The sequence below is a fragment of the Chionomys nivalis genome, chromosome 18, assembly GCF_950005125.1.
Source record: "Chionomys nivalis chromosome 18, mChiNiv1.1, whole genome shotgun sequence".
Classification (NCBI taxonomy): domain Eukaryota; kingdom Metazoa; phylum Chordata; class Mammalia; order Rodentia; family Cricetidae; genus Chionomys; species Chionomys nivalis.
In genome coordinates, this window is record NC_080103.1 from 11,471,403 (window position 1) to 11,497,203 (window position 25,801).

General features: G+C 45.5%; 2 protein-coding genes across 2 annotated transcripts in view; one reads left to right on the forward strand and one right to left on the reverse strand.

Moving 5' to 3' along the window:
• Positions 1 to 254: 254 nt before the first annotated feature.
• On the reverse strand, positions 255 to 18,492 carry Cd160 (CD160 molecule). Its single transcript, XM_057792910.1, has 5 exons — positions 18,374 to 18,492; positions 9,373 to 9,514; positions 5,942 to 6,268; positions 1,803 to 1,922; positions 255 to 561 (listed from the first exon to the last, which is right to left on the reverse strand). The coding sequence occupies exons 2-5, from the start codon at positions 9,449 to 9,451 to the stop codon at positions 554 to 556; spliced, it is 534 nt and encodes a 177-aa protein (XP_057648893.1). The 5' UTR covers positions 9,452 to 9,514; positions 18,374 to 18,492; the 3' UTR covers positions 255 to 553.
• The window catches only part of Pdzk1 (PDZ domain containing 1), a 55,510-nt gene continuing 45,111 nt past the window's right edge, over positions 15,403 to 25,801 (forward strand). The window contains exon 1 of the mRNA XM_057792904.1: positions 15,403 to 15,478. The gene's annotated coding sequence lies outside the window, so the exon portion shown is untranslated. The remainder of the gene's footprint in view (positions 15,479 to 25,801) is intronic.

Genomic DNA, 25,801 nt, shown 5'->3' on the forward strand with positions numbered 1-25,801 from the left:
CCCAGGAGTTGTTCTCTGACCTCTGCGTGTTCAGTGTGCATGCATAGATGCATCGTACACACGTATAAAACTAGAACTTGCTTATTTTACTGTGTTGCAGGGGAGACGAACCATTATTCTGTGGTATAAAACATACCTGGTATTTAAGGCCAGCACACCAACCACACTTGTAACATGTTTTCTCTCTTGGCACTGAGGCGGGAGTAGGTAAACTTGCACTGGTAATAAGGAAGGAAGATCCAGAAGTATGCCAAACGCTCTGCCAGATCCCTGGAATGATTTTATTTATTGGGGTCAGAGCACGGCACTCCCGTGGAGGTCAGAGGACAGCTTGGGGGAGTCAGTTATCTCCTTCCACCATGTGGGTGCAGAGGTTTGAGCTAAAGCTTGGCAGGTAAGCTCCAGTTCTTGGCTGAGTCATCTTGCTGGCCCTCCAGATTCTTGGTCTGCTCGGCATCTGGTCCCCGTTCCGTTCTTCTTGTGTGCGTTGTCAGACTTAGACTTATCTTGCTGTACCTTCTTTTGAAGGTTTTTTTTTTTTTTGTCATAAGGTTTATAGAGCTGTCGAAAGAAAATGAATGGTTTGTATCACTACCTCACAACTTAGACTAAGAAGCAACACCTGATTTGAGACGTCTCGCCCATCCTGAGGTGGCTGTTTGATAGGCTCTCGTGATTAGAAAGGGAATGAGGAAATGTGTGAACATAGTATCTGGGCTGTGTGGGAGGCGCAGAGGGAGGCACAGGGACATGGAAGAAAAAGCATTATAACTTGGTCTCCATGATATCGCTAAGGCTCTCGGAAACACGTACATTTTTCTGCTGAACACTGCCTTTTCCCTCTGTCTGCTAAGGCTTGGATTGGAGGAGGAGAAAGAGAAGAAAAAGCTGGACATGGCTCTTCACACCTGTAATCCCAATGGTCCGACGCCTGGGGTAGGACTGAGTTGGAAACCAGTCTGGGCTGCATGGGGAGACCATGTCTCACTCACACAGCTTCTTTTGTGTACCTTCAGAGCTCCTTGAGTATGGGAGAAAATAAATAGTTGAATGTAAGGCTTTGTTCTTGACTAGAAAAGGGCACTGGGAGAGAGGCCTTGCTGTTCTGGGGTGACTCTGGAGTCAGGTAGTGGCGATAGTGCAAGGTGGACCCCGTTTCCCTTTGAGTGTGTACTCAAAGTGTGCCCGTAGAAATAGCATTTATTAACAAGAATATAGCTTAACCCACTAGGGAAACTTGTATTCAGTATTAGTAAATGACCAGACTGCTCCATCCTCATGTCCCCCTTTGGCTGCCAAGGACAGTCAAAAATCTCGTATCATGTATTTGTTATGCAAAATCTTAGTGGAAAATTATTAAATGTCTCAGTCTTAATACTCAGTACAGTCATCATCTTTGTGGAGGTGCTGTGTTCAGACTCTACCTCAGGCCGACCCTGTCTCCTGCCTTGTTCATCTTTGTATAATAACTAGAGACCTGTGGCTTGTCTTGGCATTACTGTGTTCATGAGTGAGTGGGGGCAGCTGTGTTCCTTGTCTCCCACAGGCCTTTCCTAAGAGGCCCGACCTCTTACCCAGAGGGAAGTCCGATTTGTCTGTCTCCACATAGCTACAGTATGAGGACTTTAGTAACTTTAAGCCGGTTTCACCCACATACTGGTTTGCACTGTTCTGTAGATGGCCAGGCCTTGGGGAACATGTTTTCCCCTCGTTCCTTTCTGTGCTTTCCCACCTAGGAAATAATTAAGCTGGCAAGGATACAAACTCATATCTTGGAGCGCTGAAATCTCTTCTGAACATACCTTGAAGAGCCACCAGGATGGTGACCAGCATCCCGCAGGCCTTTATTTGCAGGAAGTCTGAACTGGGAGTGCTGTCAATATGGTCCTGCATTTGTCTCGGTCTTATCTCAGTGTGGTTCCCTGTTCCAGGTTCAAAAGAGAATCACAGATTAGGAGAGGGGGGTCAGAGGTTAGGACTTTCTTTTGTTGCTTTTCCCACGTGATCTCAAAGAATGCCCGGCAGCATAATCCACTTTCTGAATAAACAGTTTTGATTTCTGCGGGCTGTGGTGATAGGCTTAAACTGAGCAAATAAATACAGAACCTAGCCTTCAGCAGGTACAGAGACAAGTCAACCTCGGAGGAGCTCTAGAGTTTTTAACAGGAAGGGAAAACAGCTCACCTTGGACTTGGGTTTCCTCAATTGTGTTCATTATAAACAGTCTTCTATAATAGATAGAGTAATTTAACATAAGTTAAAATTTTGGGCTGAGCTAGTGGACCTCTGTGAGTTCAAGGCCAGCCTGGTCTACAGAACAAGTTCCAAAGCTATATAATATGAGAAACCTTGTCTCGAAAAACCAAAATATATAAATAAATAAGTAAATAAATAAATAAATAAATAAATAAATAAATAAGAACCTTGGGCGCGGGAATAGGGTTGGAGTGTCTGTTGCTGCCCTCTGAGTGAGCGCTGAGAATGTGTCCCGGGACAACAACACCTCCTGAAAGTCTGTGAAGACGACTATCAGCACAATGCCAGGTGCATGCTAGCGCTCAGTACACGGTGGGCACTGTTTATTAGTGCCGCCTGTTGCCTGTCTGCTCTTACCTTCCAGAAGGACCTTATTTCCACAGCTGACGATCATATGTGCTGAGTGCCTGTCACTCAATTAGAAACACTGGGGCGCATTGGGAAACTGTGAACACCGGGTTATAAGGAGCAAGGACTCTTGCACCCCATTCTTTTGTCCAGCGCTTGGCATTGTGCTCAGGATACACAGGGAGTGTCCATCAAAAGAATGAAGAGGAGGCAGGAGAATAGCCAGTTTAACTGGAGCAGAGGGGCCAGATAAATACAATGAAATTGCCTGGAGCAGTGAGTCTCAGCCTTCCTAATGCTGCGACCCTTCAATACAGTTCCTCGTGTGGCGGTGACCCCCAGCCATAAGATTATTTCATTGCTACTTTACAACTGTAATTTTGTTACTGTTCTGAGTTGTAATGTAAATATCTGATTGTGGGATATCGGATATTGACCCCCAAAGGGCTTGTGACCCACAGGTTGAGAACTAATGAGCTAGCACCTCATATAAGCTAATGTGATTAAGACATTGTAGACACTAAGAAGCCTTTAATTCTCTGAATGATGGCATAGAACATACACGCGAACTTTCTAGCTAAGTCTGTGGCAATCTCAAGTGAATTGGACAATACAGGGGTGGTGGCCCATGTATTGAACAATAGGTCCTGTAGCAAGTGTGAGAGAGGAAATGTTGGCAATCTCAAGGACCCCACTTGTTAAAGTTGAGAGGAATGTTTTAACTGTGATGTGAGAGAAACTTGGGAAACATTTGAAAAGAAAATAGTAGACATGGGGAAACTTGTAGTAACTTATTAGATGGGTGAAGAAAACGAGAAACCAGGACTTTGACCGAGAGCCATGGACAGATGCTAGTCTCAAGAAGACAAGTTTGGGGAGATGGGGTGCTGCCAGGAGGTGGTCCAGCTGATAGTGGGGTGTTCGGTTAAAGTGTTGAAAAGGAGGTAGAGCTGGAGAAGGTGACTTGGGGATCGCTTGTGAAGTGCAGGTTTAAACCAGGGTAGATGTAAACTCGGGGGAGGGAGGGAAGTTAGGTAGATGAGACTTAGGTTGTTTTGTTTTTTTGGGGGGAGGGGGTTGTTGTTGTTTTGAGACAGGGTTTCTCTGTGGCTTTGGAGCCTGTCCCAAAACTCACTCTGTAGATCAGGCTGGCCTCGAACTCACAAGAGATCCACCTGCCTCTGCCTCCTGAGTACTGGGATTAAAGGTGTGTGCCACCACTGCCCAGCTTAAGGACTTAGTTTTGATAGATAGGAAATAGAGGCAATGTAAAGGAGAAATTAAACCAGTCAGAGAACACTCACAGAAGCCGGGGGAGAGGATTTTGGTGGAAGAAAGAATAGTTAGAAGTGCCAAGTGACGGGTCGTTTAGGTAGGTAGCAGCAAGCAAGGAAAGAAGAAAATATAGATCTAACTGAAGAGAAGTGGACCATTTGAATGATTAGTAACCATAAAAGAGAATAGGAATGTTTATTAAAAGGCCCTGCCTCTCAGATTTTTTATTTACTGTGGGTGGAGGGCTAAGATAATGTTTATTTGTGTGTTTGCTGACATGGTCTAGCTATGTAGTCCAGGCCCAAAACTTAGAATCAGTTTTGTTTGCCAGAGTGCTGAGATTATAGGTATGTGCCACCATGCTGGATTGGTGGATTCTTTAAAAAAAAAAATTGTATGAGGGGCTGGAGAGATGGCTCAGAGGTTAAGAGCACTGACTGCTTTTCCAGAGGTCCTGAGTTCAATTCCCAGCAACCACATGGTGGCTCACAACCATCTGTAATGAGATCTGATGCCCTCTTCTGGTGTGCAGGAAAAACATGCTGTATATAACCAATAAATAAATCTTTAAAAAAAATTGTATGAGGCTGGCATGTGGCTCAGTGACAAAGTACTGACTTAGCATGTTCTAGGTCGTGGGCTCAATCTCCAGCATTGAGAAACGTTCACAGATGGCAAGCTTTTTCAAGCCATTGTACATCCAACAGTGTCTCTCGTCTCATATAGATTGGTAGTTTGGCTGGGTATAGAATTGTAGGTAGAAGGTGCGTTTTCCACAGAATTCTGAAGGCTCAGTCCCAGATGGGCCCTTTCTACAGCTTGGCTAGAGTCATCATAGTGAGATTCAATGGGGAGGTGATGGGACACGAAGGGTATAGGCAGAGGCTGGAAGCCTTGTTCCCTTGGTGAGCTTGAGACCCTGATGGACTGTTTTGGGTCCTGTTCAGCTTTCTGGCTTCTGATTCTAGAAAACTGAACTCGTGGGGGCTATCCACACTTCCTGCTTTATTTTTCTGTTCTAATCCAGTAGCTGGAGTAGGTTCATTTCTTAGAGTCAAATGCTTCTTAGGGAAATCACCGATTTTATTTTAAACCCATCTCTGTGTATTTGGGAAATACAGGCTCTTCACTGAGAGAACTGCAGAGTAGTCATCAAAAGGCCTGGGTTGATTATTATTATTATTATTATTATTACTAGGCAGTGCCTTTTAATAAACATCCCTATTCTCCTCTATGGTTACTAGTCCAGTTGATGAGTGGCATTAAATAAATCCCTGCACTTCCTGAAGACTCAGTCTTCTAATGAGAATGAAAGGGCCATTCTATAAAGATGCTGAACAGTAAAGACAAAGATGAGATTACCTTCATACATATACTTTGAAGAAAGGTTTAACATGAGGTATATTAGCCATGTGGTGCTGGCAGAGGACTGAGTAAGAGGAAGGAAGGAAGGATGCTCAAGGGAGGAAGGATGTTCTAGGAAGGAAGGATGCTCAAGGGAGGAAGAATGTTCTAGGAAGGATGGATGCTCAAGGGAGGAAGAATGCTCAAGGGAGGAAGGGTGCTCAAGGGAGGAAGGGTGCTCAAGGGAGGAAGGATGCTCAAGGGAGGAAGGGTGCTCAAGGGAGGAAGGATGCTCAAGGCAGGAAGGATGCTCAAGAGAGGAAGGATGCTCAAGGGAGGAAGGATGCTCAAGGGAGGAAGGGTGCTCAAGGGAGGAAGGATGCTCAAGGGAGGAAGGATGCTCAAGGGAGGAAGGGTGCTCAAGGGAGGAAGGATGCTCAAGGGAGGAAGGGTGCTCAAGGGAGGAAGGGTGCTCAAGGGAGGAAGGATGCTCAAGGGAGGAAGAATGCTCAAGGGAGGAAGAATGCTCAAGAGAGGAAGGGTGCTCAAGGGAGGAAGGATGCTCAAGGGAGGAAGGATGCTCAAGAGAGGAAGGGTGCTCAAGGGAGGAAGGATGCTCAAGGGGATTGCTATTTAGGACCTCAACTCGCTACTCGAAATTCCTACTGTCAGCCCCACTCACTGATCCTCTGGCTGCATTTGGTTCTTAGGGACTTACCCGTGACTGTAACAGAGACAAAATGACCATGAATGTAGATTTCTGGCTTCTGGCTTCGGGCACAGCACTGGTAGGTCCCACTGTCTGATGATGTGGCTTGGTGTATTGTGAACACCAACTGAGATTGCTGTTCATTGCTGCCATCTGTCCCAGGATCCCTTTTCACCCTTAGCTGCTCTAAGCTGGTCTCGGGAGAACAGTCAGACCGCCTGTCTTTGCACCAGAAGAGTATTAGCCCCTCGGCTTCGCCCCTCTTGTGCCACAAAGTGCAGGTGAAGACCAGTTGTCCTCCTTTCTGGGATACTGAGCTGGTGATTTGGATGCATCCTGAAACAGGGATGCAGGAGTTACCATAAGAAGTCAGGGAGAGTTCCTTAAGTCACACCTAGCTGGTCCTTGTCACTAGAGTGTCTTGTGTGAGACTTGTCTGACAGTGACACTGGCAGATGGGAAACACAATTTCTAGTTGTTCCTGGGACAATAAGCACCTTGCCCGCCTCCTCTAATTTTCCTGGGAGGTGAGACTTAAGGGACCAGATACATCCATGTGAAGTTTCTACTTCATGATGCTGGGGGGAGGGGACTATCTTAGTGACTTTTCTATGGCTATGACAAAGCACCATGACCAAAGCAACTTATTAAAAAAAAAAAAAAAACCTTTAATTTTTCAGGGAGGGTTAGAATCCATTGATGGCAGAGCAAAGGCGAGGTGGCAGGAATAGCTGAGAGCTCACATCTAAACCCATAAGCAAGAGAGAGCACACTGAGAGGGGTAAGAGGATTTTGAAACCCCAAGCCTGCCCCCCAGTGACACATCTTCTCCAGCAAGGCCATACAACTTAAATATTTATTTATTTATTATGTATACAATATTCTGTCTGCATATATGCCTGAAGGCCAGAAGAGGGCGCCAGATCTCTTTACAGATGGTTGTGAGCCACCATGTGGTTGCTGGGAATTGAACTCAGGACCTTTGGAAGAGCAGGCAATGCTCTTAACCACTGAGCCATCTCTCCAGCCCCCGAGGCCATACAACTTAATCCTTCCCAAATAGCCACTAACTGAGCACCAAATATTCAAATACCAAGACTTATCCAGGACATCTCATTCAAACCATCAGAGTTCTGCTCTCAAGGGTACAGCCCAACATAAAGATCACCAAAATACAAGCCAGGCAGTGGTGGTGCACACTTTTAGTCCCAGCACTCGGGAGGCAGAGGCAGGCGATCTCTGTGAGTTTGAGGACTGCCTGGTCTACACAGAGAAACCCTGTCTCAAAAAACAAACAAAACAAAACAAAAAAAACCCCAATAATAATAGACAACATAGATAAAAATAAAATAAATTTTAAAAGATTAGCAAAATACTGCAATCCAGATTCCAGGCAGTACCAGCAGCCATGGGTAGAGGCAAGACACGCAAATGCCACTTGGTAGAGATGGAGGCAGTGGCAGTGGAGGTAGTAGGGTGGATGGCTTGGGAGGATGCCCTATACCAATGGGGTGAACATGTTCGCAGGGTGAAATTTCATTCTTGTATGAATGCGAACGAGTGCTCTGAAATATTTTCTGTCTTGGGAGAGAAATCAGTGGTACGTCATACACACAAATGCCTGGGAAGCCTTAGTTGGGGTCTGCAGGAAGTGAGGAGGGATATGAGACGAAACTCCAGGAAGGTAAGACAGGAGAGCTGTGTGTCAGGACAGGTCTCAGGTGTATTTTCAAGCCAAAGATGAGAAGCAATAAAGTCTCAAAAATTCTACTCTCGTGGTATGATTCTACCAATGTAGTTGTGACCAGGCAATTCCCCTCAAGGGCAAACAGGCCCCCCAAAATAAGTGTTGGGGGAAGCAACAGCAGCAAACATAGGTGTCTACCTTGTCCAAAGGAACCCCAGGAGGAGCAGGGCTGAGTGGCAGTCTGAAGAGAGGAAAAGATGAGATGAGTTGATTGAGAGTAGCAAGGAGAGACAGGGACATAATGGCCACCAAGTCGGCCTCTCGGGGCGTCTTTGTGGTGGTGGACCTCACCTGGTTCACAGACACCAAGAGTCGAGGGGTTGTGTGTGCAGAAGATCCCTCCATGGGTGGCTACATGGTATTGTACTGTTTTCAGCATCTGAGCAAAAGCTACGGCATGGATGCTGCTGGAGCCATGGACCACCTGGGTCTATCTAGGAACTGCCAGATGGGGCTAGTGTGCCTCGTGCCTGGTACTTCCTGTCACCGGACGGTCAGGAGGGCTTCCAGCAGAGTGATGGCCCTGCTGCAAGATTGGGTGGAAGCCTGCCATGGATGAAGCGGTCACTAATGCCATCTCCCCTCTTCAAAGGACAAAGCCCTCAAAGAGAAAGGATTGTTTTTATGCATGAGTGTGGTGTGTATGTGTGTGTGTGTGGTATGTTTATGTGTGAGTGTGGTGTGATGTGTGTGGTGTGTGTATGTATGTGTGAGTGTGGTATGTGTGTGTGAGTGTGGTGTGTGGTGTGTGTGTATGTGTGAGTGGGGGGTGTGAGTGTGGGGTGGGGTGTATGTGTGTGTGTGTGTGGTGTGGTGTGTATGTGAGTGTGGTATGGTGTGGTGTGGTGTGTGTGTGTGTAGGTCAGAGGACAGTTTCAGTGGCATCTTTAAGAACACTTTACCTCTTTTGAAACAGGGTCTCTGGCTAGATTGGCTGGCCAGTAAGCCCAAAGGATCCTCCCGTCTCCACCTCCCTGGTTCTGGGATTACAAGTACATGCCACCGCCATCCTTGGCATGTTTTTGTGTTTGGCCAGCACTTTACCGATTAAACTGTCTTCCCAGCACAGTTTCTTTTTCTTTTTTAAAAATAAAATCTTAGAAAATTACTTAAGCTGCATTAATTTAAAAAAAAATAGATGTGTACATTTTATGTTTATGGGTGTTTTGCCTGCGTATATCTATATACAACATGGACTTGCCTGGTGTCCAAGGAGGTTAGAAGAGGGTGATGGACTCCTGGAACTGGAATTATCTATCATCTAATTTATTTGTCTGTCTGTCTGTCTGCCTGTCTGTCCATCTGTCTATCATCTATCTATCTATCTATCTATCTATCTATCTATCTATCATCTATCATCCATCTATCATCTATCTGTCTATCGTCTATCCATCTGTTCATCTGTCTGTCTGCCTGTTTGTCTATCATCTATCTGTCTATATATCTATCATTTATTACCACAAAATAAAACATTTCCACCAAATTATGCAGTTACTATAATAATAGTATAATATACTATTGAGGGAGATAATGAGTACTCGTGTGTGCCTGGAAGAACCAGGGAAAATCTCCACAGAGAAATCAGCGCTTGTGTCAAGACTTTTTCCTACAAGAAAACATGCATGGGGAATTCCTTCCCCTGAGCCCCGGATTCTCCCCCAGTGGCCGTCTCTGTCCCGGCACCTATACTCACCACCACATTGGAAGTCCACGATTGCCAGCAGGATGGCTAGGGCACAGCAGCTTTGGCCAGGTGGCATCAGGATTTGCATGTTTTCAGCAGCCCCGGGAATTCCACGTGAGTGTTGGCTTTGCTGCTCTGTGGCCTCACACCCCTGAAAGCACAGACACACATTAGCTGAAGCCTTCCAGACCTCTGGGACTGTCTCCCTATTTTAGGCACTTATTGAAGTTTCTCAAAGTGTGATGGAGATGAAGAGAGAGCCCCAGGGCACAGAGGGTTTGGAAGTGATATAAGAAGATCAAGTAAGGTGTAACTGGAGAGAGGAATGGAGCGGGCTGGACTGAGAGATGTTGCCTAGTTTTCATGGGCTTATTTGGCAAATAGCCCCTGTTATATCCATCCATCCATATATATGCAACTATATGTATATGCCTATATGTAAACAAATGTCCATGTGGGTAAATATGTAGTATATAAAAAGGAGAGAAGAAAGTGCAAATATGAGGGACCGAGGAAGGACTGAACTCAGGTAAAGGGCACTGTGTCCTGAAAGCAGATACAAAGCTAACATTGCTCCAGTTTCAACTCTTCCATGGATATTTTGGTGATGGGTAAGCACAAAAAAATATATTAGCTAATGAAAGCCCAAGATCCGACATGAAGCTTCGGAGTGCCTGTCTCAGCTCCGTAGGCATTTACTAAAATGCAAGGACTTTGGGCAGGGCTAATTTTGATGTGTGATTTTTTTTTATTTGCAAATTCTTTACAATAAAGTTTTAATTTAAAGAATGTTTGAGTTTCCAATATTGTTTTAATAAAGTTTCCCTTGGGTTGAGATTATTTTCTCCTAATATTTTTATTATTTTATTTTAATATATTTAAATAACCTAATTCTGTTTAAGCAAAATTATATCCACATTTTAAAAAGCACTCAAATAGAAAGGAAAAGTCAACAGGAGGCTGACTTGGTAAATTTGGTTCATTCATACAAGAGAGTATTACACGGGCATGTGCTGTGTATCAGCATTTCAGCCAGCGACAGACAGCACGGACATCAGTGGTCCTTAGAGATTATAACGAAATGGGGCAGAAATGAGTGACTTGAAGGACAAGAGGAAAAAGAACCGAGGAAAAGAGAGTGGAGGAAAGGGAAAAGGAGGCCAGAGGAAAAGAGAATAACAAGAAAACCACGGTGAAGGGGTTCGCAGACTTTGCAGACTTCAGCTAGCTTTGAAAACAGAGACCTCAACACTGAGGTCTCTAGTAGTTTGTCACCTGCTCATCAACAGAGACACCAAGCAAGCTGCCATGCATGAATATCTGAAGGGTCCCACGCAAGAGGAGCTTGGGCAGGTCTTTCATGAGGGATGCCAGAAAAAGATGGTGGCGTCTCAGGGGATGACAGCCTTGAAGGCCTTCTAGTGGGACGATACTGAAGATGTAAGACAGTAACATTAATGACCTTGACCTCTGCAGACATAGGTTACATGTGTTGTGTTTTTCTTTTTTATTGAATGTGTTCATTTTTAACAGAAAAGGTTTAAGAATTGGGAAAGCTTATAGGATAAGAACATATGTATATATGTGCACACACACACGTAACGTGAACGAGCCTGATTGTTGGGGTTTCTGTCCTGCCCAGTTCCCACAGCTGGCAAGTCCCAAAGAAACCACACAGAGGTCTTCATAAGTTATAAACGGATTGGCCCATTAGCTTAGGCTTTGCATTAGCTCTTATAACTTATATTAACCCATTATTCTTATCTATGCTAGCCACATGGCTCGGTACCCTTTTCAGCAAGGTAGATCACATCTTGCTTCTTCTGTGGTCTGGGCAGGACTCAGGAAGAGCTTCCTTCTTCCCAGAATACTCCTGTTCTCATTGCCCCACTTCTACTTCCTGTCTGGTTGTCCCACCTATACATCCTGCCTGGCTAATGGCCAATCAGCGTTTATTTAAAGCATAATTGACAGAATACAAGAATTGTCTCACACCGCACACACACAATTCTTATACAGCTGTATAATGTGTACAATGTCTTTGTAGGAACTTTTCCCCAGACTGGCCTCAAACTCATAAGCCTTTTGCCTCAGCCTACCCAGCTGTGATTATATGCATGGGCCAACCAAACTGGCATGGTTATGTTTTAGGCTAAATTTAAAAATTAAGGAGACTGTAAAGTAAAAATGTTATCGTGAGCTAAGGCTACTTTATGACTGAAGTCAGTTTCTTTCTGAGGTGCTGGGGATCCAGCCCAGGATTTGGGGTCTGACCTATTTAGAGTAGCTGCTATGCAGTGCACAGCAATGCTCAATCATGCCCCAGGCTTCCATCACTCATGCTCTGAAGATATTCCCAGACCTGCAGACTCCAGGCACAGAAAATGCTTTCTCCAGGCGTTCAATTTAAAGCCGTCGGCCCCTAATTTTAGTATATATTGTGTCTCGATGTATAAATACTGTTGTATTATGGCTGCCTACAGTATCATTATAGTAACATACCATGCGGATGTGTAACCCAAGAGCAAAAGGTTGTGCCAGATGACCAAGGTGTGCAGAGGCTGTGGCGTCTTGGTTTGTATGCATATGCTCTATGCTGTACAGCCATGAACTCATCTAGTGATGTATCTCTCAGTGTGCCATCACCATTAGTGATGAATTATTTTAAATTATTCTTATTACTCTTAAATTGTTTTTAAAATGGAGGCTCTCCACCTTGCTATAATGTAGCAGGCAGGCCCCTCAGCAGATGCTAGTGCTACACACTTGGACCTTTCCCTGTCTAGAATCAGGAGTCAAATCAACCTCTATTATTCATTTAAAAACTGAACTCGATTAGTTTTATAAATATGGGCTTAAATTATATCTATCATAATTTAGTATGTCAAATGGGCATCGTGTAGGAGATATATATATATATTTACTGTACATTATCTGTATCTGGATATATAACTACCTACTGTTGTATTACAGTTGCCTACAGTATTCATCATAGTAAATGCTGTGTGGGTGTGTACCCAAGACCCTTGCTGTACCAGATGGCTAAAGGATGCAGAGGCTATGCCATCTTGGTTTGTATACACACACTCTACGGCTTTTAAGAATCTTCTGTGTGATATATATATTTCCAGTCTGTACCTTCTTGAAGAGGTATACTCACAAGTTTTGTGGTCAGTTGTTTCACTTACTGAAGCAGCTCCAGGAAGGGAAGGACGACTTTGGCTCATGGCTTCAAAGGGATGCCAGCTTGTTATAGCACGGGAGGCTTAGGGACGTGGCTTTTGGTGGAGAGAGCTTGTGGCGTAGGTTTGTTTACACGACAGCAAGCGTGACACAGAGAACTGGGCCAGAAGAGGCTGGTCGGCTCACCTCTGGTGAGCCAGGCTCCTTAAGATGCTGTTAACCATGAACTGGGGAATAAGTATTCAAAATACAAGCCACTGGTGTACATTACAGACTTGAGCTTCAGAATTTGAGGGAGAAAACCAGAAATAGTTATAAATCCTGTTTCTGGTTTTTCAGTTGTATATTTAAAGATTTATTATTTGTATCTTTGGGCACTGCGTGCAGGTGCACAAGGAGTCCAGAAGAGGGCGTCAGACCCCTGGAGCTAAGAGATGGGTGGTTGTGAGCAGCTCTGTGGTTCCTGGGAAGTGAATCCTGATCCTCTGCTAAAGCAGCCAGTGTTCTTAATCACTGAACCATCTCTCCACCCCCTACACCATATTTCTGTCACATATCAGTTATATAGCGCTATGGATTTCATTGCTCTTTCATACACAGAGACAGCACCTTGATCATATTCATCTCCACCATTGCCTTCTCTTATCACCCTTTCCAGCCCAAGAAAGTCCAATTACTTTTCTTTCATTTTTATTTTTGTGCATGGGTGTTTTGCCTGCATATATGTTCATGAGCCACATGTGTGTTGTGCCCGTAGAAGCTAGAAGAGGACATCTCCCCCATTGTTATTTTAAAAAATAGGTTATGTTCAATGTATATTTTAACTTAGGGAGAAGTGAAATTTTTGTGACATTAATTCTTCAGATCCAAGCATAGATTTCCGTGTTGTGTATTAGTTTCTTTTCCGTTGCTCTGATGAAACATCAGTACCAAAAGCAACTTAGAGAAGAAAGAGCTTCAGTTTACAATCCAGAGGAGTAAGATTTCATCATGGCTGGGCAGTGGTGGGGCATGCCTATAATCCCAGCACTCGGGAGGCAGAGGCAGGCAGATCTCTCTGAGTTTGAGGCCAGCCTGGTCTACAGAGAGTTGCAGACCAGCCAGCTAGGCCTACACAGTGAGACTCTGTCTCAGAAAAAAATCCGACCATATACTACATGCAAGAGGAATGCTGAAGATTGCTGAGGGCTGGTGAAACTGCTCAGAGGGTAAAAGTGCCTGCCACCAACCCTGACACCCCGAGTTTGATCCCCAGGACCTGAATGACAGGAGAGAATGGACTCCTAAAAGTTGACCTCTGACCCTTCCTCAAATACACACAAAAATAAAAATAAATGTCATTAAAAAGAGCAATGATGTGGAAATTCAAAACTAAAAGGATGAAAAAATAGTGGTTAAGTATTGTCAGCATAACTAAGTTAATACAAGGCAAAAGTGTACAGTTTTATAAAGAAATACATAAGGTCACTGACATGCTTTGCTGGCCTCTACAGACACCACACACGTTGGTGCACAAACACGTTTGCAGGCAAAACACCATACACATAAAAACAAAGCAATGGAAAAAGATAGCCTGAAACTATGTAATAACCCTTAACTATATAAAGTTTGAAGAAATTGCTGGAAGAAATGGGAACTACAATGATACCCATAGTTCAATCCAGCTTCCTCAACTGTGAAGTGATAAAAAGATATGTATAGAAGATTTAAAGAACAACCAGCCCAATGGAACTGTAGAAGTCCTTCCAACAGTTCTTTGCAGAACACATATTCTTCTAAACAAACCAAACAGTTTAAAAATTGATAGTGTACTAGCCAAAAAAGCGAAGCTCAGACTGTCAGTATTGCAAGGCCAGATTCAGTTTCAGTGCAACTAGCTTAGATGTCAAAAACAATAAGGTACATTTTAAAAACTCTATTCCGGGGCAACATCAGGCTTCTTAGACTTCTGTGCTGGGCCCTAGGTCAAGCCCCTGAGAAGTGAAAACATCTGACTAGTATATCCCATCTAGCATCTGCCAGGTAGGTACGTGGTGGACAGAGAGATCATTAAAACAGAGTCTACATGGCGCTTGATGCCGCCTAGTCAGGTCGGGTTTGAAATCTGGTCTGACACTTACTAGTTGTCTGATGTTGGAAACGTATCTTAATCTCTCTGAAAATGAGTTTACCGATGAATAAAATGTTGACAACAGCGTTCTCTCCCCCAAGGTAACTATGGAGGTCAATCTAGCAGCTTTGTGAGCATAGCATGGTGCCTGGCGTAGCGCAACTGCTCAATAAATGCTAGCCGTGCTGATTCTTACGGCCGCACAACTGGCTGCAGCTCATACACAGTCGTATTTAGTGCTTGTAAAACTCTGAGCTATCATTAACCACGTGCTCGGTGCAGAAGTCTTAGAGGAGCCGTGTGACTTGCTAAAAGTCACAGAGACTGGGTGGGGAGCTGGGATCCTAACCCCCTCGCAGTCAGTATCTTTGGTGCCTCTCCTTACAGCCATCTCATTCCATTCCCAAACAGTGAAGAATAAAGGGCTATGACAAGAACAGAGTTGGGGATGCAGTTTACAAGGGTTAGAAGAGGAGGAATGCGGGCCCGGGGCTCTGGGAAGGTTGTAGGATGGCAGTGGAGTTTTGTTGACTTTAGGTGTTGGTACCGGAAGGATGCGGTGGGAGAAGGAAGGTGAAGGAGAACCGACCGGTTGGGAGATTTGGCTTGTAACCAATGCTGTGTACTTGCTGGCTGTGAGATGCCAGAAGGTCCTGCCTCTTCTTGAAGATTGTGTCCTCAGGGACTGGTGCAATGGGATGAGAGGGGCGGAGTAGGGACCGCTTCCAACTTCAGAACGACAGGCAGGCTGGCCTGCTGCAAGAAGCCCGTCCCTCCGCCGGAGTGGCTACGCGGTGATGAAGTTTGGCTGGAACACAGTGTGTAAGTATGTTTGGGCTCCTCAGCCGGTTTGGGGGTAGGCGGGAACCATTCGAGTAAGGACTCCCTTGTCAGAAGTGACCTTGATTCTTGGAGCACCTGGTGCGTCCCGCGGGCAGGCATGGGTGGCTGGAGCTCTCGCCGCTAGAGGGCGCTGCCTCCCAGCCCCGGGTGTGACCTTCGCCGCTTTGCCTGGCTCAGTCCAGCCCAGGACTCCTCCAGGCAGAAGAGCAGGGGCCGGAGGGGGGGGGGATCCGAGGTCGGAGGTGGGGGCAACAACCTTAACTAGGAGTGGAGAAGAGGAGATTGGGTCCTGTGGGCCCAGTGACTAGGACTGCGCTCGAAGCTACTAATGGCTCTTTAGCATCAAGAGAGGTGGGGTATGGGAGGGCAGAACTTTCTGGGTCCATTACGCCCCCAGCCGCAGGTCCTGCCTCCCTCATGAAATGCGGTGAGCTCTGGGGGTAGGGGATGGGAAGGGTGCAGATAGGGTTGGTATCCTCACATTTTAGTTTTCCTGAACTGCTCTGACCTCAGGGATTTCTTGGACTCTCAGAAATCCTTGGTAAGAGATGGAGGAAAGTGGTAAACGCCCTCATCTCTAGTTTATGAGAAACCAGAGTTCCGAGGAAGCCTTGGCGCCCTTGGTTGTTGTTCTCAGCCTGCCCTTCTAACCAGGTCCCTTGAGCTGGAGCGCAGCTTCCTCCCCCCCCACCCACCCCCCCACCCCCCCCACCCCCCCCACCCCCCCCCCCCCCCCCCCCCCGGCTCAAAGGGAACTATGGAGAGCCAGATGGCTCAGCCGGTAAAGGCGCTTGCCACAAAGCCCAAGGACTTGAGTTCAGTCACAATGGAAGGAGGTAACCGAATCTTGCAAACTGTCCTCTGACCTTCACGTGTACGGCATGCACACACACGCACACACACACACATCTATACACACTAAATAAATATAGTAAAACTGTATTTTAAACGGGACCAAGGAGCCTTTTGAAGACCTGGTGAAGAACATGCCACTTGTGCTCACAGGGAGGCAGCCACGATGTTTTTAGCGAAGTCAAATCCACACGATTTGTCTGATTTTCCTTTAATCTTGGGTATTTTGTTTCTCTTGCTGAGAATGTGTGGAAACACTAGAAAGCCTGCAATCCTGTAGCATGAATCTGCAAACTTGTATTTCTCTATACAGTCACAATGTACGTTCACTACCTTTGCAACATGTTACTGTACAGTAGTAAATCACTTTCAGTTATGTGTAAAGGAATAAATCAATTAAAATGCTCTTTGTAAAAAAATTAATGAGATGGGTTGGAGAAATGACTCATTGCTCTTGCCGAAGACAAGGCTGGATTCCAGCATCCACAGGGTGGCATCTCTGTCTGTAACTCCAGTTTGAGGGCACCCAACACCCTCTTCTGGCTTCTGTTGGGTCCAAGCTCACATGCGGTGCATGTGTGTGTGTGGGGGGGGGCATGTGTGTATGTGTTCGTGTGTTTGTATGTGTGAAGGCAAAACATTCATAATATATGGGATAAAAAAATCAGCCTTAGAATTAATAAAACAAGATGTATAGGATAATAAAGGAAGCAAATTCTATAAAGATGGTTGTTGGACTACATGATGGATTAACACACCCTTCCTCAGCCCCGGTGTCCATCTGACAACGACCATCATTTCTTTTTATTTTATGTGTATAGTTTGTTTTACCTCGGTGTATGCCTGTGTACTGTTTGGGTGTGTGGTGCCCGTGGAGGCCAGAAGAGGGCACTGGATCCCCTGGAACTGGAGTTATAGATGGCCGTGAGCCTCCGTGTGAGGGAACCAGGTCCTCTGCAGGAGCAGCTAGCACTCCAGCCCTCGTCTAGTCCAATGAAGTGTAACAGCTGCCAAGAGATTCGAATTTATCCGTGCTTTCTGCTAATGGCAGATTCTCCTGTGGCTCCTTGCCTGCAACACCCCCCCTCCCCATCCCGAGACAGAAGGTTTCTCTGTGTAACAGCTCTGACCTGGAACTCATTTTGTAAACCAGGCTGGCCTCGAACTCACAGAGATCCGCTTGCCTCCCAAGTGCTGGCCTTAAAGGCATTTGCCACCACACCTGGCTCCTTACCTGCATTTTTAATGGAAGCAAATACCAACTCCCTAGCAAAGGCTGACAAAAGCGAAGATGTATTTTCTCCCCAGACTCACAAACCCCGAGTGTGGTCTGACCTCGTGGGGTCACACACCCTAGGAAGCAACCAGCTCTGACTCACAGGCCTTCTGAAGGAGGCAGCTGGAACTGAACTGAGGGCAAAACATTGCTTTTTTTAAACCCCAGGAATTTAGAGGTTTACTCTGCCCAAACCACACCACGACTAAGGCTTCCCTTGTTTGTGCCACCTCCGGTGCCTAGGACATGAATGTCCCTCAGAGACACCTCACAGAGGCAGCTCACATCTCAGCCCAGACCCGAGGGCTGGAGCAAAGGCTTCACAACCTTTGGTACCTTTCTTGTGGTGATTCTTCATCTCCTTTGTATTTATAGAAATATGTGTTTTCCACCCACCACCTTCCCATGAGCATAGAACCAAAGGGAGCCCCTGGAGGAGTTGGCCCAGCATGCCTGAGTTAAGCTGGACAGGGGTAACTCTAAAATGCTCACGGAGAGAGACTTCCCTCCCGTGAATGGGGTGTGGTCTTTCCCCTTGAAGGCATGTCTGAGCCAGCCAAGCCCATGAGAAGGAAGAGTGAGCACGCCAGCCCACTGCCATAAGAAGCCTATCTCTTCCTCAGGTTTCTGAGGGCAGAGAACATTTATTTCCCTTTGAGAAGCAGGCTTCTCCATGCCTCACTGAAAGCTTGGCCTCATGTGAGCAGTTCTGTCAGGCATTCCATCTCTCCCCAGAGCCCAGGTACCTCAGGACAGAGTTCTTCCTTGCTCTCAAGCTGGGCGCTCACGCTGGTTGCTCTTGAATCTTATGCTGGTGTCTTTCTCTTGTTAAAAACTCTCTCCCCACTTCCGTCTCGGCTCCTGCTGTTATCAGTCTCATAGCGAGCTTTGAAAAGCCACAGGATGGGTTTTTAGCAGCTGGGGGGGGGGGGGGGGTCTTCCTGCCTTTCTTTCCTCCACCCCTAGAACTTTTCCTCTCTGCTTTCTCCCCAGCACCTCCTTCTCTTTCCACGCCTCTCTTATTAGGAATCCACTAAGGTTCTGAGAGGACTGAGAAAAATCGCCCCTTGCAATAGGTTTCTTTACCTTGGGAAATGAAGATTTCTCACTTGTTAATGGATAGAGATGGCTCTGGTAATAGAGCCGGCCAGAAGGTGCAAAGACAGCGCGTGCTCTCAGGGATAAAGGCGCTCTGTTTTTTCCTGTGGGTACCTTTGGATTTGGAGCCATTTAGAGCGCAGCAGACCTGTTCCACTCTGAACCCGTGCAGCAGGAAGTCCTGTAGTTCAGAGACACCGGCTGCGACTGCCAGCTAGTGCCAGGCTATCCAGAAGCTTGAGTTAGTGTCGGTGGCGCACGCCTTTAATCCCAGCACTCGGGAGGCAGAGGCAGGCGGATCTCAGTGAGTTCGAGGCCAGCCTGGTCTACAAGAGCTAGTTCAGGGACAGGCACCAAAGCTACAGAGAAACACTGTCTCGAAAAACAAAAAACAAAACAAAACAAAACAAAAAAAAAAGTGGCACTGGGGAAGCTTCTTCATGGCTACTGTAGAGTGCTCACACCGTTGCCACCCTGCTCAGGAAAGTGCTCTAGCATCGTGGTCCCCGCCAGCTGCCTCCCTGAAGCCATCGTTGGGTGAGACAGACCTCACATGGCGCCACCCTTTCTCAGTGCGGCATGTCCATCTTGCTTTCTCGGCCCCTGGAGACAGACTTCAGAAATGTATCAGTCCGCCAGTGTTTGGCCTTCTTGGTCTGATGAGAAGCTTCTAGGAGCTTGGCTGATTAGAGCCCATGTTAGGCAGGAGACTCTCCACGTCATCTCCATGTTTCTCACCACAGTTGATGTCATGGACATGGACTGCGGAAGTAGCCTGGCTTCCGGGGTCCCAGTATCCCTATCCTTTGTCCCTTAGATAGTGGGAAAAGCGCTGGAGTCCAGTTCTGTGTTCTTGCCAATGCTGCATTGTTGTCGAGGGGAAAACAGTAAGGGTTCTGCCTGTTTTTTTTTAAAAAAAAAAAGAGGAAAAAGTAAGAAGAAGCAAACTGGGTGGATGATAAATTATATTTTTATTTTCTATAGAATTATAGAGTTTCTGAATTGGAAGGACGACCTGGGTGTGTTGGCACAAGCTTGTGAATGCAACATTTGGGTGGCAGAAGTTCAAGGTTAGTCTGGGCTCATAGATCCTACCTTAAAAACAAACTAAGTACATCCTGATCAAAAGGCAGAAAGCGCCACAGTCGTCTGCTAGTCCAGTCTGTAATGATGTATAGAGATGTCTGTGCTAGTGGTACTCAAAGGCAAGCATGTCCAAATCAGCAGGCTGGCTTGTTAAACAGTTGAGGCTCTGGAATTACAGCTCGGTACTGGTGCAGAGACCAAGCTCTAACAAAGAGGATACGAGTTTATTCTGGAACCAAATATGAGTGACCATGGTCTGGGGCTATGGATTTAGGTCACCCACCCCAAGTTCCAAGTTCTGATGTGGAAAATGTTTCATGATATTTTTATAGAGACAGAAAATCAAAAACCAGGGCACTTTTCAAGGACATTGGTGGCAGTGTCAGGGAGGAGGGGAGAACTCCCCTGTGGTCCTTGGTGCTAGCCCACCGGTTCTGTTGAGTTCATTCATTCCAAAAGGCTTTAAGATGTCAGTCTGATAGGAGGCTGGGCAAAGATTGGCTATTTGGGGAACTGAAGGTAACCCCAGAGAAGCTGCAAACTGCCTGTTGACCTGCAGCATTCCCAACTCTACAGCTACTGAAGTTCTAACCTGCCAATCCACCTTGCCCAGGTTTTGGTGTTAAGGTCGGGCCAGCCGCTTTCTGGAAGCTTTACATCACTGGTTGAGGGCTTGTCCACCTTGCCCAAAGCCCCAGGTTTGATCCATACATTGTATAACTTAGGTGGGATAGAGGAGGATCAGAAATTCACGGCCAGTCTGGGCTAGAGACTCTGCCTCAAACCAACAATAACGTCATAATTGGCCTGGCGTTAGATTATACTAATGGCTAATCAGTTCACATTCACCTGCCATCTCTCTGCCACTGAGGAGAATTCACTGGGAGCTGGCTGTGATCCGTAAACAGAGTCCCCAGACATGCTGCTGAGACTACAGTCCATCCACATGTGTCCCCAGTCAATTCTCATGTGGATTTTGGGGTCTCTGCTGCTGTAGGGAGACAGCCACCCTATGGAAGAGTTTGTGAGCCAGTAAACACACTCCCTGACATCACACTTCAACTAGCGGACCCCTCCTCCATAGCCCCGTCATCCTAGGAGTTTCGCCTGTCTTCTCTGGAATTCTCTTCTCTTGTAGCCTGACCATGGACTCATGCTACAGAACCTTCCCCCTTTTGGGACCTATAGAGAAGGATGTTTAGTCTGCCTCACAGGCCTGATTTGCTATTCGAGCCCCTATCCTTCTGTCTGTCCATCAGTGACACTAGGGATGGACCCTGACTATGCTGGTCTCTGCCTGTCTGCTTACATGTCTACAGCATTAAGAACTCATCTAGTAAATTTCTTAATCAAGCCAGGCAGTGGTGGCGCACGCCTTTAATCCCAGCACTCGGGAGGCAGAGGCAGGTGAATCTCTGTGAGTTCGAGACCAGCCTGGTCTACAGAGCTAGTTCTAGGACAGGCTCCAAAGCTATAGAGAAACCCTGTCTCGAAAAACAAAATCTTAACCTAAAGGACAATCTGCCTCATTGTAGCCCTTGAAACACATAAGATCTTTTATATATGCAGTGTCTACCCTTTGGGTGAACCAAGCAGTTGCTTCTCTTCTGCTTCCAGCTGCTGCTGTGATGGGTCTGCCAGAAATGAAGATACTCCAAAGAGACACTGTCTCTCAGGTTGAACATCAGTCTATGAAGCAATGGACCCAACAGAAGTAGTCCAGCCTCAGGGAGAGAGATCTGTCTTCCAGAAAGATTCCACAGGCTTCTAAGAAGGTGTCAGACCGCCTTATGGGACACTACCAAAGCTCAGACAAGGATGCATCGATGGTGGGCAGGACCACACTTTGATGGGACTGCTTAGAGGCCATGTCTTTGGCCCTCTATTTATATTATTTTAAAGGATATATTTATTTTTATTTCATGTGTATGAGGGTGTGTGTGTTTCTCTGTTTGTAGACCACATGTGTACCTGGTTCCTACTGAAGGTCAGAAGAAAGCATCCCTGGAACTGGAGTTATAGCCAGTTGTGAGATTCCAGGTGGGTGCTGGGAACCACACCCAGGTATCCTATAGGAACAACAACTGTGTTTAACCATGGAACCATCTCTCCAGTCTCTGGGCCCTCTATTTAAACTTAAAGTTCACTTCAGGACCCCAAGGATGGACTTTAAGAGGTCACTGGATCTCTTTGTTCCTTTCCCCAAAGAATAAAACTCCATTTTCTGAATTTTCATATCAAGTTGGCTGTTTTAACTGACTTCCTGGGGACACAGGCTGTGAGCCTAAGTCTGGTGACATTACTGTTGTGATATTGCTTGAAAATGGTTTCCTTCCTCCCTCCCTTCCTCCCTCCCACTCTCCCTCCCACTCTTCCTCCCTTTCTTCCATTCGCCCTCCCTCCCTCCCTCCCTCCCTCCCTCCCTCCCTCCCTCCCTCCCTCCCTCCCTCCCTCTCTCCCTCCCTCCCTTTCTCCTCTTTCTCCTTCTCATCCTCCTTCTTCTTCATAAGGTCTCACTAAGTAGCTTTGGCTGGCCTTGAACTCACAGAGATCTGCCTGCCTCACTTCTCTAGTGCTGGGATCAAAGGCGTGCGCCACCACTATAGCTCCATATCTTGCATCCTTGTTTCAGTCCCTCTAGTGGTGTATAGCTCATTACCCCCAAACTGCTCGTCTTTTCTTTTTCTTTTTTTCTAATTAAAGATTATCTTCATACAATATATTTTAATCATTTTTTTCCTCTCATTCCCAGATCTTCCCCACCTCCCTACCTGCCAACTTCATGTTCTCTCTCTCTCTCTTTCAAAAAGAAATGAAACAAAAAACGAAACCAAAAAAGTCCAAAAAAAGCAAAATGAAACAAAATATCAACAAAAATACCTTTGCTTTTTGTTGGCCTACTTCTCCTGAGCATTGGCCTGCCCCGACGTGTGGTTGATATACCTGGTAATAAGACTCCTTTAGAGAAAATAGGTTTTCCCTTTGTCTGTGGGTATCAATTGTAGATAACTGTAGGTTAGGGTTGGGACCCTGTGTCCACATCCCGGCTCAGTGCTGGGACCTCTGCTTGTTTGAGCCTACGCAGGTTGTGCATGCTGACACAGTCTTCTTGTATCTGGAATACACTGTTCCTTGGCTCTCATATGTGTCCTTGGTCTGTAATCTTTGACTCTTATAATCATTCTGCCTCCTCTTCTGCATAGTTCTCAGAGTCCTGAGGGGAGAGGTTTAATGAAGACGTCCGACTTAGGACTGAGTGCTCTAAAGTCTCTCACTCTCTGAGTATTGTCCAGTTGTGGGTTTCGGTGTTAATTCTTATGTACTGCGAGAAGAAGCTTCTCTGATGAGGGCTGAGTGAGGCACTGATCTGTGGGTATAGTGGTATGCCATTGGAGTCATTGCATTGCTGTGTTCCCTTAGCAGAATAATAGTAGTGGGTTTTCTCCTATGACCATGACCTATTTAGTCTCAGATTCTTGGCCACTTAGCAGTTTCAGTTTTGAGCTCCATCTCATGGAGGGGGCCGTAAGTCCAATTTTTAAAAGGAGGTTGGTTACTACCATAACATTTATGCCACTATTGCACCAGTATATCTTGCAGGCAGGTTGCTGTTGAAGGTTGCAGGATTTGTAGCTTGGTGATATTGATAATTACTTTCCCCTCCAGTAGCACACAGGGTACTTTTCAGTACCATGAGTACTAGTCAGTAGGGGTGAAGCTTCTAGTTAGGCACCAACTCGACGTCTCCATGTTCAATGATGGATGTATTATCTTCAGCAAGAGAGCCTTACCATCAGGTTGTGGACAGCAAGAGATAGCCGCGGCAATAGTGTATGATGTTTGGGAGTTTCTATGGGATGCCTTTGGACAAGGACTCAACAACAGGTATCTTATTCCTACTACTGGAAGTTTTACTTGATGGCATAGGATGTTAAGTTGGAGCAGTCTCTCCCCTATTATTTGGTGACTCTAGTAATATTCCTTTTATATGTGTGTATATTTTAGAATGCTTCTACAGTAGTAAGTTTCCATATGGTGTTTCAAATGGCCTTCTGGCAGTTGTCCCTCCCCATACTTCCTCCCGTTCCCTCTCTATTCAATCCTCCTAGCCCAGTTTCCCCTTTGTCTCTTATTCCTTTTTTTTTTTGATTTCTTTTTTAAGTTGTTTTTATTGAACCATATATTTTTCTCCACTCCCCTCCTTTCCTCTCCCCATCCCTTCTACCCTCTCACATGGTCCCCATGCTCCCAATTTACTCAGGAGATCTTGTCTTTTTCTACTTCCCATCTAGATTAGATCCATGTATGTCTCTTAGAGTTCTCATTGTCATCTAGGTTCTCTGGGATTGTTAAATACAGGTTGATTTCCTTTGCTTTATGTCTAAAAGCCACTTATGAGTGAGCACATACTATATTTATCTTTCTGGGTCTTTGTTACCTCACTCAATATGTTTTCTAGTTCCATCCATTTACCTGAAAATTCCAAGATGTTGTTTTTTTTTTTCTGCTGTGTAGTACACGATTGTGTAAATGAACATTTTCCTTGTCCATTCTTTAATCAAGGGGCATTTAGGTTGTTTCCAGGTTCTGGTTATGACAAATAATGCTGCTATGAACATAGATGAGCACATGTCCTTGTGGAGATGAGCATCCTTTGGGTATAGAACCAAAAGTGGTGTTGCTGGAACTTGAGGTAGGTGGTTTCCTAATTTTCTGAGAAATCGCAATACTGATGTCCAAAGGGGCTAAAGCAGTTTGCACTCCCACCAGCAATGGAGGACTGTTCCCTTGACCCCACATCCTCTCAATATAAAGCTGTCATCAGTGGTTTTGATCTTGGCCATTCTTACAGGTGTGAGATAGAATTTCAGAGTTGTTTTGATTTGCATTTCTCTGATGGCTAAGGAGGTTGAGCATTTCCTTAAGTGTCTTTCAGTCATTTTAGATTCCTCTGTTGAGAGTTCTTTGTTTAGGTCTGTACCCCATTTTTTTTTATTGGATTATTTGTTCTTTTGATGACTAGTTTCTTGAGTTCTTTGTAAATTTTGGAGGTCAGTCCTCTGTCCGATGTGGGGTTAGTGAAGATCTTTTCCCATTCAGTAGGCTGTCATTTTGTCTTGTTGACAATGTCCTTTGCTTTACAGAAGCTTCTCAGTTTCAGGTGGTCCCATTTATTAATTGTTTCTCTCAGTGTCTGTGCTGCTGGGGTTATATTCAGGAGGTGGTCTCCTATGCCAATATGTTCAAGTACACCTCTCACTTTCTCCTCTGTGAGGTACAGTATGGTTGGCTGTATGTCGAGGTCTTTGATCCATTTGAACTTGAGTTTTGTGCATGACGATAGATATGGATCTATTTTTGTTCTCTACATGTTGATAACTAGTTACACCAGCACCATTCATTGATTATGCTTTCTTTTTTCAATTTTATATTTTTGCTTCTTTGTCAAAAATCAGGTATTCATGGGTGTGTGGATTGATATGGTGATTGAAAGTTATGTGGGTATAGTAGTTTGGGCTGGCATCTGTGATCTCTTAATGTCTTCAAAACACTTGACCAGGGGCTGGAGAGATGGCTCAGCGGTTAAGAGCACTGACTGCTCTTCCAGAGGACCCTGGTTCGATTCCCAGCACCCACATGGCAGCTCACAACTGTCTGAAAATGTAGTTCCACGAGATCTGACACCTTCACACCAATGAACATAAAGTTAAATAAATCATTAAAAAAAAAATTTAAAAACAACAACAACAACAAAAAACACTTGACCAGAGCCGGGCGGTGGTGGCACATGCCTTTAATCCCAGCACTCGGGAGGCAGAGGCATATCTTTCTTTAGGTTGGGAAAGTTTTCTTTTATGACTTTGTTAAACATATTTTCTGTGCTTTTGAGTTGGACTTCTCCTTCTTCTATGCCTATTATTCTTAGGTTTGATCTTTTCACGGTGTCCCATATTTCCTGGATATTTTGTGTTAAGCTTTTGTTAGATTTA